General features: G+C 38.8%; 1 protein-coding gene across 1 annotated transcript in view; it reads left to right on the top strand.

The window, feature by feature from the left end:
• The window catches only part of LOC126481187 (uncharacterized), a 402,240-nt gene that overhangs the window by 247,074 nt on the left and 133,580 nt on the right, over positions 1-21,586 (top strand). The window contains exon 21 of the mRNA XM_050104775.1: positions 16,964-17,163. Coding sequence (XP_049960732.1) covers positions 16,964-17,163 — 200 coding nt within the window. The remainder of the gene's footprint in view (positions 1-16,963; positions 17,164-21,586) is intronic.

Here is a 21,586-nt window from a genome sequence, read left to right as displayed (position 1 = left end):
ATGTCATATGAAATAATTTTTGGACATTTCCATTCATTAACAAACAAATATGGTCCAAATGTAATATCCAGTGTGTATCTTCAAACATGATATAGTTAATTGTTGAAAAACTACAGCAAAACAACAGCCTCATATTAAATTTATTCATTTTTTAAGTTTGGCATCAGTAATCATATAGGGGCCTCGAAATGTAGCATCTGTTTTGGAAAAATTAGCTTCTATGTTTGACATAATAAGGATCCTTTTTTTCTTTCCTCCTCCTTTTAAATGATCAAACATACAAATTTAAAGTTTGTCATATTAAATACCTGAAGATGAAGAAAAAACAGTTACCAAAGATAAAATAATAATAAAAGAGAATAAATAGTTGCTATGTTCCATGTTAGAACTTTTTAAGTGGAGTATTTGCTTCTGCCAACACTTCAACTGTTTTTTTCCAAATTAGTGTTCTCTTCTTTTTGATGTGTTTAAGCTTTCAGCAAATTACCGCCTCGACTGACATCTCTGCCCAAACTCTTTGTCTTTAAATATGTCTGCTTGTGTCTGTTTGTGTGGATGGATATGTGTGTGTGTGTGTGTGTGTGTGTGTGTGTGTGTGTGTGTGTGTGTGTGTGAGTGTATACCTGTCCTTTTTTCCCACTAAGGTAAGTCTTTCCGCTCCCGGGATTGGAATGACTCCTTACCCTCTCCCTTAAAACCCACATCCTTTCATCCTTCCCTCTCCTTCCCTCTTTTCTGATGAGGCAACCGTTGGTTGCGAAAGCTAGAATTTTGTGTGTATGTTTGTGTTTGCTTGTGTGTGTATCAACCTGCCAGCGCTAACCAAACTATTAGTTTAATAAGCCACGGCTGCAAAATACTAATGCGAATTCTTTACAGACGAATGGAAAAACTGGTAGAAGCCAACCTCGGGGAAGATCAGTTTGGATTCCGTAGAAATGTTGGAACACCTGAGGCAGTACTGACCCTATGACTTATCTTAGAAAATAGATTAAGGAAAGGCAAACTTACGTTTCTAGCTTTTGTAGGCTTAGAGAAAGCTTTTGACAATATTGACTGGAATACTCTCTTTCAAATTCTGAAGGTGGTAGGGGTAAATCACAGGGAGCAAAAGGCTATTTACGATTTGTACAGAAACCAGAAGGCAGTTACAAGAGCGTACGGGCATGAAAGGGAAGCAGTAGTTGGGAAGGGAGTGAGACAGGGTTGTAGCCTCTCCCCAATGTTATTCAATCTGTATATTGAGCAAGCAGTAAAGGAAGCAAAAGAAAAATTTGGAGTAGGAATTAAAATTCATGGAGAGGAAATAAAAACTTTGAGGTTCGCTGATGACATTGTAATTCTGTCAGAGACAGCATAGGACCTGGAAGAGCAGCTGAATGGAATGGACAGTGTCTTGAAAGGAGGATACAAGATGAACGTCAACAAAAGCAAAACAAAGATAATGGAATGTAGTCGAATTAAATTGGGTGATACTGTGGGAATTAGATTAGGAAATGAGAGACTTAAAGTAGTAAAGGAGTTTTGCTATTTGGGAAGCAAAATAACTGATGATGGTCGAAGTAGAGAGGATATAAAATGTAGACTGGCAATTGCAAGGAAAGCGTTTCTGAAGAAGAGAAATTTGTTAACATTGAGTATAGATTTAAGTGTCAGGAAGTCATTTCTGAAAGTATTTGTATGAAGTGTAGCCATGTATGGAAGTGAAACGTGGACGATACATAGTTTAGACACGAAGAGAATATAAGCTTTTGAAATGTGGTGCTACAGAAGAATGCTGAAGATTAGATGGGTAGATCACATAACTAATGCGGAGGTATTGAATAGAATTGGAGAGAAGAGAAATTTGTGGCAAAGCTTGGTTAGAAGAAGGGGTCAGTTGGTAGGGCATAGTCTGAGGCATCAAGGGATCACCAATTTAGCATTTGGAGGGCAGCTTGGAGGGTAAAAATCGTAGAGGGAGACCAAGAGATGAATACACTAAACAGATTCAGAAGGATGTAGGTTGCAGTAGGTACTAGGAGATGAAGAAGCTTGCACAGGATAGAGTAGCATGGAGAGCTGCATGTCTCTGGACTGAAGACCACAACAACAATATTTTCTGATGTGCATGAGAGACTTGTGGATGTAGTTATGATTTCCCTTATCCTCACTGACATCTAATTATGTGACTGACATCTCATCTCCTAATGACAGATCATTTAAAAACAACTGTTTTCGCTTTAACACTTCACCTGAAAGGAAAAATGCTACATCATTCCATTATGAAGGGGCCAGAATTTTATCGTCATCATTAACTAACTATAGAGTATGGCTGAAAGGAAAGATATAAAACTAAATATGTAAAATTCTTGTGATGATTTTTTTTCACCCATATAGTTTTGGAGCAGTTTTGAGAATTTGCTTTTTTATTAATTACAAATCCTTAAATGTACCCACTTGGATTTTCCCCAGAAATATTTTAAAAATTTAGTTTTTATTTGGTCATAAATTGATGATGCATTTTTTTTTGTGCTTCATTGTAATGGCTCATTCTCTCCTTGGTTTCTTCTAAAAATGTCTGCTGGTGGGTATCATATACGAGGTGGATTCAAGTTCTAAGGCCTCCGATAAACTGGCATTACTTCTCGATGTAATCGCCCTTGAGATGTACACATTTTTCACAACGCTGACGCCATGATTCCATGGCAGCGGCAAAGGCTTCTTTAGGAGTCCGTTTTGACCACTGGAAAATCGCTGAGGCAATAGCAGCACGGCTGGTGAACGTGCGGCCACAGAGAATGTCTTTCATTGTTGGAGAAAGCCAGAAGTCACTAGCAGCCAGGTCAGGTGAGTAGGAAGCATGAGGAATCACTTCAAAGTTGTTATAACGAAGAAACTGTTGCGTAACGTTAGCTCGATGTGCGGGTGTGTTGTCTTGGTGAAACAGCACACGCGCAGCTCTTCCCGGACGTTTTTGTTGCAGTGCAGGAAGGAATTTGTTCTTCAAAACATTTTCGTAGGATGCACCTGTTACCGTAGTGCCCTTTGGAACGCAGTTGGTAAGGATTACGCCCTCGCTGTCCCAGAACATGGACACCATCATTTTTTCAGCACTGGCGGTTACCCGAAATTTTTTTGGTGGCGGTGAATCTGTGTGCTTCCATTGACCTGACTGGCGCTTTGTTTTTGGATTGAAAAATGGCATCCACGTCTCATCCATTGTCACAACTGACGAAAAGAAAGTCCCATTCATGTTGTCATTGCGTGTCAACATTGCATGCCACACGGGCAGCCATGTGGTCGTCTGTCAGCATTCGTGGCACCCACCTGGATGACACTTTTCGCATTTTCCGGTCGTCACGCAGGATTGTGTGCACAGAACCCACAGAAATGCCAACTCTGGAGGCGATCTGTTCAACAGTCATTTGGCGGTCCCTCAAAACAATTCTCTCCACTTTCTCGATCATATCGTCAGACCGGCTTGTGTGAGCCCGAGGTTGTTTCGGTTTGTTGTCACACGATATTCTGCCTTCATTAAACTGTCGCACCCACAAACGCACTTTCGACACATCCATAACTCCATCACCACATGTCTCCTTCAACTGTCGATGAATTTCAATTGGTTTCACACCATGCAAATTCAGAAAACGAATGGTTGCACGCTGTTCAAGTAAGGAAAACGTCGCCATTTTAAGTATTTAAAACAGTTCTCATTCTCGCCCCTGGCGGTAAAATTCCATCTGCCGTACGATGCTGCCATCTCTGGGACGTATTGACAATGAACGCAGCCTCATTTTAAAACAATGCGCATGTTTCTATCTCTTTCCAGTCCGGAGAAAAAAAATCGGAGGCCTTAGAACTTGAATGCACCTCGTATTAGTGAAGTGAGGCGCAGTATGCTTTGAGAATTATTGCAGCTGCTGTCTGAACATACCTCTTCTTTCTCTGAAGGTGAAATGATTTGATCATGTTGTTTTGAAGCATACAACTGAATTTTGTTTTGCATATGCAATTATCTATTTCCAAAATTTCTAAGAAGCTGAGGTTTAACAGTTTGTGTGTCTAGACAAAAGCGATTTCAGTCTTATCCAGCAGTTCACCCAGAGGTATCTGAGAATTCTTATCCCCCCCCCCCCCCCCCCCCCCCCCCCCCCAAAAAGAAGGAAAAATTGTCTGCATTGATACCTCAGTTTTATTTCTGAAAAGACTAGTCCTTTTCTCTCTACTGTCTGTCATCGTGCATAAAGCTTTTTCATGCAGAAAAGATAAGGCTATCCATCTGCTGTTATTAAGTCTGCAGTAAGTTGAACACATTGTATTCTGGCTTGTCCAAACTTAACAGAGAGTTTCTTAGACAGTTTCATTACTTTTTTCCAATGACTGTACATGAAATTGTGTTTAACCTTGGGAACTTGATTTTGATCATTGAGGAAGAGCAATATTCTTGCTGTTTTTATTGCAAAGACTGATGTAAATGAACATAACCATTAGGCCTCACCTCAGTGTTGATTCCTTTTTCCATGACCAGCAAACCAACTTTTCATTTATACATTTTTCTGACATTTTTGTGTAGTTATTGATGATTCATTTTGACACAATCGCCCTCCCCAACCTTCCCAGACTTGCTTCTGTCATTGCTCTTTCATTCTCCAGTGCATTACCACAGATAAAACTGTTAGCAGAATAAATTTCTAGCAGTATCTGATTGGAACACTAAGATTTACTACGCACACATTAACAAGGTAAAAACCCTTACACAAATAATGATTTTACACAAATGTTTGTACAATACAGTTTCACAGATTGAAAATGTAGAACATCCATAGTTACTCACAGCACTACAAAAGACTATTTAACATGCGAGACATAGTCTAAATTCTCACACCTCCCACTTGACTCATGCCTGCAAAAAAACGCGAAAGACATTAAAAAAAAAATCACTCCAAAATCTTAGGTCGGTGGATGTCATCATGTCTGGCAGTGTTTGCTCTGAAGCTATGTACTCCAGTGCCTTGAGCTGAAAATATTTCTCTTATATGATGATGTCTTGCATCTATTTGTTTGGTTTGTCTCTTGTGGCCACTAGTCTTAGACAAGTAAATTGCTGTGTTGTTACGTGGGTTGGAGATAGTTCACTGTTGTCCTTTTAAGCTCTAGCTATTGTTGACTGTTTCTGACTCTGCCGGGGTATCACTGCTCCTTGAAATTTAAGCATGTAACAACAAAAACAATCAATTATTGATAACCGCATGTCAGGGGACCCTTATGGTCAGTCTCCCCTGACACACGGTTCTGGGTGACTTTCCCAAAATCTATCCCTTTTCCTAGACCTCTCCAGTCCTTTTCTTTCACCCTTCTTCCTTCCCCCTTCAACCCTTCTCTCTGAAGAAAGAGCCACCGGCTCTGAAAGCCTGGCAGTCAAAAGTAATGGCAGAACACACAAATAAGAGATTGTTGAGTCTCTTATTTGTGTGTTCTGCCATTACTTTGAAATTGAAACAGATACCCGGTTGTCGACTTTCTGTATTCCGAAAGTAACATATTATGCGGGGTCCTCTTCTTTAGAAAACAATAGCTTCATTGCCTTGATATCTTTTAGATAGCTAAAGATCCTCACAGCTGCCTGCCACCCAGATTCTTACAAAAATGTGTGACAATTCCTATCGAATAAGCTAGGTCCAGTCTATTTTCTGACTGAGTGTACATTAAACGTCCTGTTGCTACACAATATGGAATGTTCTTCATAGATTCTTGCTCTTGTTTGGTTTTTAGACTCCTATCATGAGTGAGCACATGGATATTGTCCAGTGGGGTAGATATCGGGTTGGACTGTTTCATATTGAATCTGTTGAGAATTTGCTCCACATAATGTGTCTGGTCCATCCACAAATAACCTTTCTTGTGGCTCTTAGTAATTCGAATACCTAAACAATTAGAACCTTCTCCAAGATCTTTCATCTTGAATTTTACTCTTAGTTTGTTTTTGAAAACATCCTTCTCTCGTTAATCATTACTGAAAATTAGCATATCATCCAAATAAACAGCAACTATTAAAATGTCTGAACCTTGAATTTTGTAATAGACAAAAGGATCAGCTTTTGATCTCTTCTAGTTTAGATTCAACAGAGTAATGTCTCATTCAAGTTCCAGCAGTGACCACATTGATTCAATCCATACACTGCCTTTTTAGGCTTTTAATATCAGCATTTTTCACTGTCTTTGTATCTGTATCTTCTCGTGGAACTTTCACGTAAGTCTCTTGCTGTGTACACTTCAGTTACGTCTGTTATTTTGCATCAGGAGTTGCCACATACTAAAGTTTTTTCTTCCCATCAGCTGTTTGAGCAGGGGTAGCGAATTGGTGTTTATGGAAACCATTGTATTTGTGATTAAGTTGTTCCCTATTGCCACAGACTGCCACTAATTTCTGGTAACCAATGATGATGATATACTTTTTTTTAGAATATTATATTGGAGTATGCATAATGGGTCCATAACCTGTTAGCAGAGTAATTTCCTGGTGGTATCTTTTTGGAATGATAAGATTTATTACACACACATTAACAAAGTAAACACTGTTATATGAACTGTTGTACAATACAATTTCACAGAATAAAAATATAGTTATCTATATAGCAACATAAAAGATTATTCAACAAGCAGGGTATTGATTTTAAATTCTCACAAAAACTATTCAAACCCTTCACTTTTTCAGGCATTCAGAGACAACAGAAATCTGATTCTCAGTATTTCATATGATTATTGACCAAATTTAAAAATTTTAAATGCTGTCATAAACTGCTCCATAAGAGGTATGTTCTTATATTGGAGATTTAATACAAGAAGTTAAGTCTTGACGTAAGGAACTGCCTGCCTTGAGGCACCGTAATTCATCACACACAAATTACCCAGACTATATTTATCCAGTATTTGAGAATGGGAGCACTTAGTGACTTCCAATGAACTTCATACACAATTTCAAACCTTCTTGGAACTTTTTCTCACTGTTATCCCCTCTCAAAATAATGAATGGGAAAAAAAAGGAGTTTATCGCTTACTACGTTTTCGCTGTTCATGCAATAAAACTTCAGCATGAGGTATGATGTTTTTAATTTATTATAGCTTTTTTACTAATTTGGCACAGTATCCACATACACCACTGAATGTTGCTGCAAAATTGTATCATTATCCGACCCACTGTTCAGGAGATATGTCATAAATATTGAAATGTGTGAAGAACTTGATTTTCTTAAAATGGAGCACAAGCAACCCATATAATATTCATCTAATATTTAATAATGAGAGCATTTAATGACTTCCAACAAACTTTAAATGTAATTTTAAACTGTTTTATACTTGGGAGTTTCATTGAAATCTGGAGGGTGGGAGCTACAGGTAGACAGAGAAAGTGAACAAGAACAAAAGGATTGACTGAAAATGCAATAAGAGGTAACAAACAGTGTGTTCCAGCCCCTTATTGTATATGCTTATTGTATATGTGCTTGTTCCCCAAGTATTGACACCAGACAAAATAAACCATTAAGAACAAAATTGTGTGGAATTAAGTCTTGAATGGCAGTTTCAAAAAATGTGTTGTTTTCAAGTGGTTTTTTTTTTTTTTTTTTGCCAGGGCAATGAGGTAGCAACGTTGAAATTCGTTATCAGCACAAAAAACAGTAATCCAAAACTATACACTTAGACTTGCTGATTTTGTTGTTGAAAGCATCAGAAAATTAAGCTACTTTGCTTGTATATTCATTGATTAATGTCATATGAAATAATTTTTGGACATTTCCATTCATTAACAAACAAATATGGTCCAAATGTAATATCCAGTGTGTATCTTCAAACATGATATAGTTAATTGTTGAAAAACTACAGCAAAACAACAGCCTCATATTAAATTTATTCATTTTTTAAGTTTGGCATCAGTAATCATATAGGGGCCTCGAAATGTAGCATCTGTTTTGGAAAAATTAGCTTCTGTGTTTGACATAATAAGGATCCTTTTTTTCTTTCCTCCTCCTTTTAAATGATCAAACATACAAATTTAAAGTTTGTCATATTAAATACCTGAAGATGAAGAAAAAACAGTTACCAAAGATAAAATAATAATAAAAGAGAATAAATAGTTGCTATGTTCCATGTAAGAACTTTTTAAGTGGAGTATTTGCTTCTGCCAACACTTCAACTGTTTTTTTCCAAATTAGTGTTCTCTTCTTTTCGATGTGTTTAAGCTTTCAGCAAATTACTGTTTCTGTTGAGAAGCAGCAGCATTTCTTGCTGGTGCACAGAATTCTCTGGTTTAAGGTGTTTTAAACATTATCTTTATTTTCTGACTCGGTTAAATAATTACGTAATCTGCAGTGCACTTATTTTGATTCTATGAAGAATTTAGAAATAAAGGAGACAACTCACTGAAAGACAGAAGTGCTGTTTCGTCGATAGGTACACAAACAAAAGATACAGAGCCTGGCTAGCTTTTGGAATGCACTTTCTTTTACATCCATTTTCATCCTTCAGCTGACTGCCAGTTCTTTCCTGGCCCCACAGTGAGTGCCTTAGGGTGTGGCAGGGCTGTGGGTTGGGGTAGATTGAGGGATGGAGAGAGGTAGGAGGCAGGGAGTGGTTGGGGAGAAGTGGCTCATGGTGAGAGTGGAGAGCCATCTGTGGGCTGGCTAGAAATGCAGGCAGAGGGGACAAATGGTAAACAGCTGGGCACACGGCATTGTAGATAACAGCACACAACTAGCTGATGTGGGGACACAAAGTGGGCAGGGGATGGGGCGTGCACGTGTACACACACACACACACACACACACACACACACACACACACAAAATTGGGTGGAGGGTGAGGGGCAGTGAGTTACCATAGGTTTATGCCAGTAAGGTTATGGAAATGAAGCATGTGCTGTAAGGATAGCTCCCATCTGCACAGTGCAGTCAACTGAGCACTCAAGTGACTGACGTAGAAATTAAGCTGCTTGGAATAAAATAGTTCATCTGGATACGATTTACTTTGAAATAGTATTTATTAGGTAAATTTGTATTTTCACATTTTCAGCCATCATTCATATCTATATCTGCACTTATTGCAGACGCAAATTTTTCAGGCCTCTAGTTAATCGGTGAATAAACCAGTACCAAAAGTAACAAAGCCTTCGAGCCAATCTGTCAGATATGACGAGCAACTTGGCACTGTAGAAAGTCAGATTTTTCTAAAGATAAATGGAAGAACTGGGACTAGTAATGTAGTATCATTGGAAAATAATGCAGGAATTCAGGAGAGCACACGGACCATGACAGAGGTTCATACCGATAATTGAACTAAGTGAAGTAAGAAAAATGGGGATGGTAGTAAGGATCTGACAAAAAAAGCATATAAAATGTGGTTGTTAGTAAGGGACAAAAAAGCGAACAGTGTCACAATAATAGTGACTAAAGAAATGGTGACCAGAGTACTTCATTTGGAAAATTTGTGCAACAGAATAATTAAAGTTAAGTTAATCATAGAAACAAATGTCCTTGATGTTAATCCAGGTTTATGCTGCTCAAATAGGACGGGAGACAAATGAAAACAAGTAGCTTATCACTGTATCTAGGACGCTGTAACGTCTAACAAAGCAGTGAGTTTAATACTAGAGTTGAAAATATAGAGAAGGATATGAAACAGCCATAACAAAACACGGAGAAGATCACAGAAATGATGAAGAGGAGATGTTACTAAAGACAAGCCTGAAAAAAATTGTATCTTTGGTAATGGGTAGTAGAAGGAAAGAGTGAGTCACCAGTTTACCATATACAGTTAGAATTGTCAACAGAAATCCATAATACACTATGTAATAATAAATGAAGAAATCAGAAAATGTACAAGAGAAGTGAAAGGGAAATCAAACATTAATCATCACAGCAGCCACAAATTAAGATATGGTAAACAAGGAGAAAAAGATAGTCAAAAATCAGATGTCAGAAACTGAAAGGTAGAGAAACCAAAGAGATTGATTAAGACACAGTTTCTCAAAGATGAGATGAAGAATGGAGAAGGTTTGTTCAGGCCTTAGTGGAGACAGAAGAAGAAACATGTGGAAGGACATCAACAAAAGTCACACACAAAGAAATTCCATGGTGGAAAGAGAGAATTGCAGGAGCAGTCAAGAAGAAGAAGAGTAACACATGGAGAAAATAGTTAAAACGGAATGAAACATAATAAAGACAAATGGAAACAACTAAACAGAGCAGCAAGGAAAATTATAGCATTGTCTAAGTAGACGTCTTGGGAAAAATTCACAAAAGAAATAGAAGAGAATTTTAAGGATAACAAGAAGACATTATAGCACATGTAACATAGTAAAAGGAAACAAAAAGAAAATACTTAAAAAGGCATCAACAAAGATGGAAATTTATGTGGGAGGAAGAAGAAAGGTGGAAAGTATAGAAAGAATACTTTCCAAACCTATACAAAAGACAAGACAAAAAAAAAATAAACATAATGAAATGGAGGGAAATGAAAGAAGTACCATTATATATAATAGCCCGTTGTGCTAACCGCTGTGCCACCTTGCTCAGTAGGAGCTATTGTAATTCAGTGCTGTATAGAATAGAGAGGATATTATGGACCTATGGAGAAACTCCTGATGATTGGACAAAGGCCATTATCATACCTGTTTTCAAGCAGGTAACAGGATGCTCTATGAGAACTACAGAGGAATAGCTGTATATGGAATGAAAAATGTTGAAGCTCCTTTAGAGGATGACATCACGGTGGAAATGATAAAAGCTACAGGAGCTGTTGGTTGTTTGATTTGGGGGAGGGGATAAAACAGCAATGTCATTGGTCCCATCACATTATGAAAGGATGAGGAAGGAAGTCAGCCTTGCCCTTTCAAAGGAACCATCCTGACATTTGCCTGAAGTGATTTAGGGGAATCACAGAAAACCTAAATCAAGATGGCAGGACATTGGTTTGAACCATCATCCTCCCGACTGCGAGCCCGTTGTGCTAACCGCTATGCCACCTTGCTCAGTAGGAGCTATTGTAATTCAGTGCTGTATAGAATAGAGAGGATATTATGGACCTATGGAGAAACTCCTGATGATTGGACAAAGGCCATTATCATACCTGTTTTCAAGCAGGTAATAGGATGCTCTATGAGAACTACAGAGGAATAGCATTACTGTGCCATTGCTTGAGCTTTATAAAATTATAACATTACAGAAGACCAGGAACAAAAAAAAAAAAAAAAAATAAGACAACAGCACCAATGATTTCCTCTTGGAAGATCAACTGTAGCTGTCATATTTACAGTTATGCACGTAGTAGAAGAGAAATAGGAACTTGGGAAAGATATTGTAATTGCATTCATAGATATCCAAAAGACATATGGCACTGTAGAATCAGAGAGATTTGACAGGGTCTGAATAGACTAAAACTGTCATAAGGAATTCATGCCTGAATTGTGTTGCAATAGATGGCAAAAAAATCTGAATAGTGGAGAACAAATAGAGAGATTCAGCAAGGAAGTGTGCCCTCACCAGCACTCTTAAAATAGTCGTGGACATCAAAGGAGTGCAGACTGACACTTATCCACAAAGTCACATAGTAATGTTTTTGTGGCCTTCAGTCCAAAGATTGGTTTGAACCACTAGTCTGTTCACGTGCATACCTCTTCATTGCTGCATAATACCAGTGACTACATCTTTCTTCTGGTTGAACCTGCTTACCCTAGTCAAGCCTTTTATTCCTCCTCAACTTTTTATCCCCCTCCCCCTGCCCCACTCCACGCACACACTCTCGCTTCTCACCATTAGCAGATTAACTACTACTTGATGTAACAGGATGTGTGCTGTCAACTGATTCCTTCTTTTAGTAACATTGTGCAATAAATATCTTTTCTTTTGAATCCAGTGCAGTACCTGTGCATGAGTTACTTGATCTGTCCATCTAATCTTAAGCATCCTTTTGTGACACCATATTTTCAAACCTTCTATCCTACTTTTGTCTGTAATGTTTATCATCCACATTTCATTTCCAGTATGGCTACACTCCAGACTAATACTTTCAGAAAAGACTTCCTAACATGTCTGCAGCTCGTGGTCTACTGACTAGCATTGCTGCGTCAGAATCACGAGGTCCTGGGTTCGATTCCCATTCAGGTTGGGGATTTTCTCTGCCCGGGGACTGGGTGTTTGTGTTGTCCTTATCATTTCATCATTATTCGTGACAGTGACTAGTTGGGCTGTGTAAAAATTGGGACTTTGTATGGCTGCTGATGACTGCACAGTTGACTGCCCCATAAACCAAACATTGTCATCGTCATCATCATCACCACCACCACTTCCTAACACTTAAAGTTATATTCAGTTTTAACAAATTTTTCTTTTTTGAGAATGCTGTCTGCATTTTATGTCCTCCTTATGTCAGCCTTTTTCAATTATTTTGCTGTAAGAATAGCAGAACTCTTCTACTACTGTTAGTATCTACTCTCCTAATCTACTTCCCTCAGCATCATCTAATTTAATTTGATTACATTCCAGATTACTTAATTTACACTTTCTTCATCGTATACTCTCTTTTCATGACAGTACTTTTCATTCAGCAGCTCTTCCAAGTTGTTTGCCATCTCTGACAGATTTTACAGTGTCATTGACAATCCATTCTTTTGTTTCTTTTTTGTGAACTTTAATTCCCTTTCCAGATTTCTCCTTGGTTTCCTTAAGTGCTCATTCATTGTACAAATTAATTAACATGGGAGATAGGCCCCAAGCCTGATTCTCTTCTTCCCAATTACTGTTCATCTTTCATGTCCTCTATAATATAACTGCATTCTGATTTCTATATGAGTTATTTATAACTTTTTCGTCCCTGTGTTTCATTCCTGCTACCTTCAGAATTTCAAAGGGTGTATTGTAGCAACGTTGTCAAAAGCTTTTTATAAATTTACAAATGCTATGAATTTGGGTTGCTTTTCTTCAGCCCAGCCTCTAAGACAGGGGCGGGCAAACGTTGCACGCGGCTCATGAGCGCACAGCGCTGTACGTGTGCTGCTCGCGTGCAGGCGTCGACCGGAGCTGTGGCGACAACCGGCAGGTTGCGGCAGTGTAGTGCCAGGCTAAGCTGCGGACGTTGATGCGAAGCGAGCACTATGTAGTGAACGTTGTATTTCAAGAAACGGAGAAGTGGAGATTTGCTATCTTTTAAAAAGTAATCATTTTTTCTTTGTGCAAAAACGTGAAAATTCGAAATGTTTAATTTGGCAGTATTCTCGCTGGTCAACGGAAGTTTAGTATTGAAGGCCATTATAATAAATTTCACAAGTACGAGTACAATTTATTGTCGGATTCTGAGCGGATGGGGAATTGACTGAGCTTAAGAAGAGCGATCTGACGATACCAGATGAATCTGTCGTAGTTGGCCGGCCGGAGTGGCCGAGCGGTTCTAGGCACTACAGTCTGGAACCCCGCAACCACTATGGTCGCAGGTTCGAATCCTGCCTCGGGCATAGATGTGTGTGATGTCCTTAGGTTAGTTAGGTTTAAGTAGTTCTAAGTTCTAGGGGACTGATGACCACAGCAGTTAAGTCCCATAGTGCTCAGAGCCATTTGAATTTGTCGTACTTGCTGTTGTCACGAGAGATCTGCGATTTTCTCTCGTCATGTCTCTCATCTAACTCATTTAACATTTTATGGAGCACTGTTTTCAAGTTTTCAGGACGACAACAATAATAGCCCAGCGGTATGTGCAAGTTATAAGACTGCGCTTAATATAGCGAGAGCTGGAAAACCATTTGCTGAATTAATAAGTCTCGGTTAAGAGCAAACATCAGTGATGAAAATTTACGTAACTGTTTGTGTTTGTCTGTATGTAGAAATTTTGTTCCAGATATTAAATGTATTGTAAACTCCACCTGTGATAATTAAATAAAACGTATCGTAGGTAATAGGTACTCTTTCACACCATGATTTCTTTCAAGCACTCCTACTAACCTTATTCATTCACTCAATAAAGCAAGCTAGGAAACAAAACGCATTACAGAGGAAGGAGCGGACAGAAGGTATGGTGGGGATGGGAGATAAGCGGGTGGCCAGCTTGCCCCTGTGTGCACGCGGAACACCTGTTAACTGCACGCGTGCAAGTGCACCGCACATGTGCAGGATTCCTGGCAGCCCCTGCTCTAAGATAAGTTGTGGGATCATATTTGCTTCACATGTTCCTGCATTTCTCTGGAACTCAAGCTGATCTTCCCCCAAGGTTAGTTTGTACAAGTCGTTCTGTTCTGTAGACCTGTTGTGTTAGTATTTTGCAACTATGACTAACGAAACCAAGTTATTGATAATGCTCACATGTGTCGTAACCTGCCTTGGAGAACACTACATTTATTTTGAAGTACAAATGTATTTCTGCCGACTCCATATATCCTGTGTACCAAATAGAACAGTTCACTATTTGTTTTTTATTCAGGGAGTAAAATGACTACTGAAAAAGTAACTCCATAACTGCCAGTAGCTTTGCATAATTGGTGTAATACTTTTGTTCATGGAGGCACTGCAGATGATGTCAAGCCCCCCACTACCTTGCTCTCTTCTCCACCAACATTGGCCAACTTCATGGCTGCTGGCCTGTCTGCAGCTAACCACCATAACGATTCTGTTCCATAGAGATTTCACTCATGTGACTGAAGTCCAGTCTCTGTGTCAGCTTGTGTGCTGCAAGAACAGCCTCTGAAAAAGTCTTTCTGGCGTCTTGGCACATAAATGGCAGAAATTGTATGGGCCAATAGATATAAATCCAGTTCCCCACCTCCATGCCACCCCCCTTCCCACCCCCACACTCACCACCCACTGAGGACTTCTACTCATTGTGCGCCAGTTTCAAATTCTCACTCTGTTTCCGTTTCATCTCCTTCCAATTTGAATCTGTTCTCTTTTCCTTATTGCCATGAAATCCTTCTATCTGCAACATGCTTATTTTAAAGTCGTCTTTATCAGTTCTTTTTTTCTTTACTTATGTTGTTTGTCAATATTTATTGACTTTCAAATTCAGCTTCTTGTTGACGTCTTTTGTCAAATGCCTTTGCAAGCCTGTTCGATTAATCTGTTGTCATTTATTTATTTCATTTTTTAATATACTACTTCTTTCATTTTGTGCAGTAATGTATATTGTTCAAATAATAAAATCTTCTTTCTACCACCAAAAAATTCCACAACACTGCAACATTTGAAGTTCCATCTGTCTTGCTGATGATTTGCAAGCAGAGTCTGACATATTACACACAGCAGAAAAACTTTTGAATGCTTGAATTGTTTTCTCTGTAAAAATCATTAATATGTGCACTGTAAAAACGTGATGTGGTAGTGACATGAACAAAAACGTGATTCGTGGCAAACTGCCACCTAGGAAGAGAGAAGTCTGCACTATCTAGAAATACGGCGTGTCAGTATAGTGTGCTACATTACTCCATGTATCAGTCACAGATGATTTTATCTACCACTTTGTTCTTCGCTACAAATTTCACTAACCAATTATTACAATTGAAGTAGAGGATATTTAAAGGAAAGGTTAGGGGTTGGGTTGTTTCGGGGCAGGAGACCAGACAGCAAGGTCATCGGTCTCATTGGATTAGGGAAGGGTGGGGAAGGAAGTCGGCTATGCCCTTCCAAAGGAACCATCCCGGCATTTGCCTGGAGCGATTTAGGGAAATCACGGAAAACCTAAATCAGGATGGCCAGACGCGGGATTGAACCATCGTCCTCCCGAATGCGAGCTCAGTGAGAAAGGTTAGGATACAACCCAATAAATAAGAGATGTTTTGTCAGGAATGGAAGTGCCCTTCAGTGTAGTCACCATTTGCCTTCTAAACTAGATGCGGAAGAAACCCTTAAATGATTTTGAGGGCATATATAAGTATAATAGTTTACAATTTTTGAATATGTAAAATATGGCATTTCCATCGCAGTTTCAAGTCATTATAAATTTGAAAACTTAATAAACCACGGAATAATGTAGATAGAGAGGTAAAAATTGACACACATGCTTGGAATGACATGGGGTTTTATTAGAACAACAAAAAAAACAAACAAAATGTTTGACAGATGGCGCTAGACAGCAAAACTGCTACCGTGATGGGTGAGAGGTACGCCGATGTATTACAGAATTGCATCATCCCCAGCCTGGCTGATAAAGACCTGCTGGAACATACGATGTTTATGCAGGATGGTGCTCCACCCCATATTGCTAGATGCATGAAAGATCTCTTGTGCACGTCGTTTGGTGATGATCATGTGCTCAGCCGCCACTTTCCTCATGCTTGGCCTCCGAGGTCCCCAGACCTCAGTCCGTGTGATTATTGGCTTTGGGGTTACCTGAAGTTGCAAGTGTATCGTGATCGACCGACATCTCTATAGATGCTGAAAGACAACATCTGACGCCAATGCCTCACCGTATCTCTGGACATGGTTTACAGTGCTGTTCACAACATTATTCCTCGACTACAGCTATTGTTGAGGAATGATAGTGGACATATTGAGCATTTCCTGTAAAGAACATCATCTTTGCCTTGTCTTACTTTGTTATGCTAATTATTGCTATTCTGATCAGATGAAGCGCCATCTTTCGGACATTTTTTGAACGTTTGTATTTTTTTGGTTCTAGTAAAACCCCATGTCATTTCAAGCATGTGTGTCAATTTGTACCTCTCTATCTACATTATTCTGTGATTTATTCAGTTTTCAAATTTATACTGCCTTTTTGATCACCCGGTATATGACCCCTCTGAACCCTAATTGAAGAACATCTCTGTTCTAAACAGTCAGTGTTACACCGTATGTAGTGGTATAAAGCCTAACCCTTACCCAAAAGTGAATGAACAGAATCATGTCATTTTATTGAATAACCAAATGTTGTGATTTTTCTTTGTTTGCAAAGTCAGGACGGAAATATCTTTTGCCAGGTACAAAAAATAATATTTGCTTTATTTTCATAGTTCTTCTGCGAGGGCAGTGCCAGTCAAAGGAAGCAACAACAAAAACAGTTCTGCTTCTCAGGAAACTGCAGAAACAGTTTCTTCTGCAGAGGTACTGTGCAAGGGCAGTGATGCCAGTATTCGGATGTCTGTATCTCCACAAAGTGGGATGAGGAGGCAGTCAAGTGGCTCTGATGAATCCGTTATGTTATCACAAGGTGGTAAGTACAGCGTTATTATTTCATAACTCATCCCATGGTGTGGAATTATTTTATTCATTCCTGACATGGAAGGTAGATATTAACACTTACTGGTTAGTAGGGACCTGAAAACATAGTGCCAATTTTTGGCAAAATTCGCATCTACATTGTGAAAAACTTGCATCTAAATTTTTTGTATTTGCAAATCGTTAGTCAGACAGATTTAAAGAGTTGTCAGACAACATACCTGAAGAAGAAGCCATAGTGCTTTGAAATGGACTGTTTGCTTTCGCAGAAACTTCAACAGGTTTTTTTCCAAAATTGTCTTTGCTTGTTTTCTTTTCTGGCTCTATTTAAACTTTCAACAAATAACTGTTTTCCTTTGAGAAGCAGAAGTATTCTCCTGCCGGTGAATAGGTGATTTAAGGTGTTTCTCAGCTTTTTTTGTCAATTCGATAGTTAAAAATCTTCAGAGTATTGGTTTTGACCCTTCATGGACATTAAAAGCCTTGCATTCTATATTTGACAGTACTACACATAGATCTGATAAGATATAAGGAGCAGTCAAATGAAAATGAGATGGATCGAAAAAAGTAAGGAAACTATGTATTAATTCAAAAGTAATTACCATAACTGTTAATACCTTTATCCAACTGTGAGACAAGATGGTCAATGCATTCGTGGAAAAATGCTTGTGTTTGCCAACAGCACCATGATATTATCCAGGCACGCAGCTCATCCAAAGCAAATTGATGGCCATGAAAGTCGTTCTGCAGGGTTCCAAAAATATGAAAATGACATGGGGAGAGATCGGAACTGTTTGGAGGATGTTTGAGGGATTCCTAGCAAAAATTTTGCACTGTACTTTCCAGTTGCCAAGGCCGTTTCAACTACGCTGTAGAAGTTTTGCTAAGAAGCCCTTACACATCTTTCACACAGTCTCTATCTCTCCCCATGCCATCATATCATGGGAGCCCTGAAGAAAGACATTGGTGCCCGTTGATTTGCTTCGGGGGAAGAGATGCACACCTGGGTAAAACCGTGGTTCTGTAGGACAACTGCAGACTTTTTCCATGAAGGCATTGACCATCTTGTCTCACGGTGGGATAAATGTATTAACAGTTACGGTGATTACTCTTGAAATAATGAGTGGTTTACTTGACTTTTTCCAGCTGCCTCATTTTCATTTGACTTCCCATAATACTTAGCAGAACTGAAAATAACTCTATTCACATATTGAGGAAAGACATTTGGCATGGTTTAAATACGTTCACAGGTTTAGAGTTCCAATCACTGTATGGCAGAGTGTGGATTCTCTAAATTGGCAGTTGTCTGCAAGTGTAAACAGTCTAGAGTTATTACCACTGCCCCATTATCATAGGGATCACCAATCCCATCTGGTATTGTGAGGGTCATAATCGATCTCTATGAAGGACCTGGATTAATATCTTCAGTCATTTCAAAATAAGAAAAGAAAACAGCAAGTAATGCACAACAGAAAGTATTTGGTAATGGCTGCTATGCAGTTAATTGCTGTGGTTGACAGTGTCGTAAATGAGGTACTTCAGGTCTGACCTCTATCAGTATTTGATGCAACCACAGTTCAAAACACTTGCCACCTAAAACTGCCATGTTAAAGTGTTCAGATTATACAAACTTTTGAACTTAAGCTAATTGGCAAACACATCTGCTTCTTGTTCTAAGATCCTAGGTCCAACAGTTGGATCTTACATTGCATTATGCAGCTTGTATCTATTCAACTGCCAACAGTATGTGTGACACCAGAGCATCAAGCACAGTGATATATTATTGCCTTAGTCCACTTTTTAGCTTGCAAACACATTCTTGGACACATTATCTTTCCAAATTGGGCTTTGTCAGATGATGTGCAATACCAGTATTAACCAAAAGTTGGGTACATTTTCATTTTTTATATGCAGAAAAGAAAGCTGTTTAAAGCTGCCTCTGAAAAATAGTTCATCTGGATACAATTTGCTATGAAAATTCATTTATTAAGTAATTTCACATTTTGAGGCAGAATTTGCATATGAAGGTCCCAATTGATGGATCCTTGCAAATTCTTAATCGTTTACAAGGTTATCCAAGGGTTATCTCTGGTAGCATTAGTTCAAGTACTAATAAAATATATTCAGGGAGATTGATGGCCGGGCCAAAGACTTTATTGAAATGATAATCTTTCTCTCTAGTGTAATTACATCATTACAGTAAACAGTATGTGGAGATAACATACATGAAGCTATTCATATTGAATGTGCATCAAAAAAAATGTACAGTTCTAAGTTAGAAAAAATTTAAGAATTAAGGATTGGTGAAAATGATTAATATGGGAAATGAGGAAACAAAGACAGTATGATCAGCCATAAGGTAAAGAAATGGGTAGATCATATCAAATACAGCTCAAGAAATATTGCAGGCGTTGGAAGAGACTACACTCCTGTTTGACAGAATTGCAGTGCAGGAAAGAATCATGAGAAGTGAATTTAGTTAATCATCTTAGGACGTGTAGTGATGAAAGGAATATCAGGTGTATAGAGCTCTAAACAATATTGCTTGTACAAACTCAATAATGAATTTAATTGTAATATACTTTGATAAGCCCTTGTACTGGTGGCAATGCATTGAAAAACATTCCAGATAGCTTTTGTCAAATTCCAAAGTTTGTCAGCATTGGCACTGGATGAATATTACACATATCACTATTTTCTAAATTTTAGCATGTTTCTTGATCAACAAATGATTAGAATAGCATGCAGGCCATGGACGTAGTATTATCTGTTGTCTTAAGAAAAAGCCTGTTGAATACTATGTGCCCTCATTCTTCTTTTAGAATACAGTTCCACAGAGTTAAAGGAAGATTACCAAATTAAGTTCTTCAGCTTCAATATCAGTGCACCTTCTATTGAGAGTACTGATAGTTTGCATTTACCTTTATGAAGGGTGACCCATACTCCATGAACAATTTTTTCAGAGCTTTTCACAGATATTTTCTGATTGTTCAGGTGTAAGGGACCCGTGGTTTCCCGTGTCTTGTTACAGAGTAATTGCTTCTCCCTATTTATCTTTGTGTCTTTATTTCACTGAAAATGTCTACACAACACTGCAAATCTCAATGGTATGTGATGTGTGTCCTGTTTAGAAACAAACTTGTTCCATTCACTCATGGTATTTGCTGTCAGTAACAGTAATGCATAATTTATTCTTCATCCTCAAGCTTGGTTTCAGTATTGCTTAATTCTGGCTTGGATTAGTTTTTCTAGCATTGTTGTATGCTAACAGTGATACACAAGGGTATGGATAGACAGGTGTACTGATAGAAGAACTGATCAGTAAGCGCCTCATAGATGGATTCACTGTACACAGTGGAAGAGCAGATTGCGATGTAACAGTGGGCCATTCCTGCAACAACAGCAACCATAAACAGTACTTTTAAACCTGCAGCTATTAGCCTGTTGGTGTACTGCATTTTCACATGATCTCTTTGACGGAATTGTGTCTCTTTGCTAATTATATTAAGTATATAATAGTGATATATTTTTCTACTCATGGAGAACAATGAAAGCCACACAAAGTTTTACATTTCAAGGGGAAAAAGCACATGACTTGCACATAGCTCAGAAGGTATACAGTTACATATGCAGGGTAACTAATGAAATTGGTTTCAAGCAGGGCAGTCATAAGTGCCATTTTAATAACAAATGTAAAGATAACTAATATATTGATTTGAAACAATACCACATATTTTGTGAATGACGAAGTTCTGAAACATATCATCCATCTTATAATCTGTCCATCACAACCTGACCTACGAAACGAATAAAGACCTAATGAAGATACAGTGGAGGCAATTGACAAAAAAGTATAAAAGTACTGGAAGCATTGTATATGTTGATCAACAACAATCTTAAATGATACCAAAAATATCTTAAAGTAATTACCCAGCAGAGGTGAATAGCCTTATCATGAATGCAAGTTGTATTTTTGATCACCATAAAGATGGCCCATTGAGTTGCAGACAGGCACAACAAACAGACTGTTTACATATGCAGCTGCTGGCCACACACTCCCTCCCTCCCTCCCCCCCCCCCCTTCCCTCCCCCCCCCCCCACCCACCCACCCACCCACCACCACCACCACCACCACCACCACCACCACCACCACCACTCCCATGCCTTCAGTCTAACAAGCAGCACATTGCTTCCCGCCACCGCCACCATACTATCCCTCCCCTCCCCTTCCCTGCTCCAGCCTCCTCCTTATCCCCACCCAATCACCACTCCCATCATGGACTGGTGCTGCTGCTCGCAGTGTGGTTTCAGTTGCTTGAGACTGCAGTCACGTGCGTGTGTGTGTGTGTGTGTGTGTGTGTGTGTGTGTGTGTGTGTGTGTCGCTGACGAAGGCCTTAACAGCCGAAAGCTATAATTG

This window comes from Schistocerca serialis, chromosome 5 (assembly GCF_023864345.2).
Source record: "Schistocerca serialis cubense isolate TAMUIC-IGC-003099 chromosome 5, iqSchSeri2.2, whole genome shotgun sequence".
Taxonomy (NCBI): Eukaryota; Metazoa; Arthropoda; class Insecta; order Orthoptera; family Acrididae; genus Schistocerca; species Schistocerca serialis.
The sequence above is the reverse complement of the archived record's forward strand: the minus strand, read 5'-3'. Positions and strand labels throughout refer to the sequence as shown.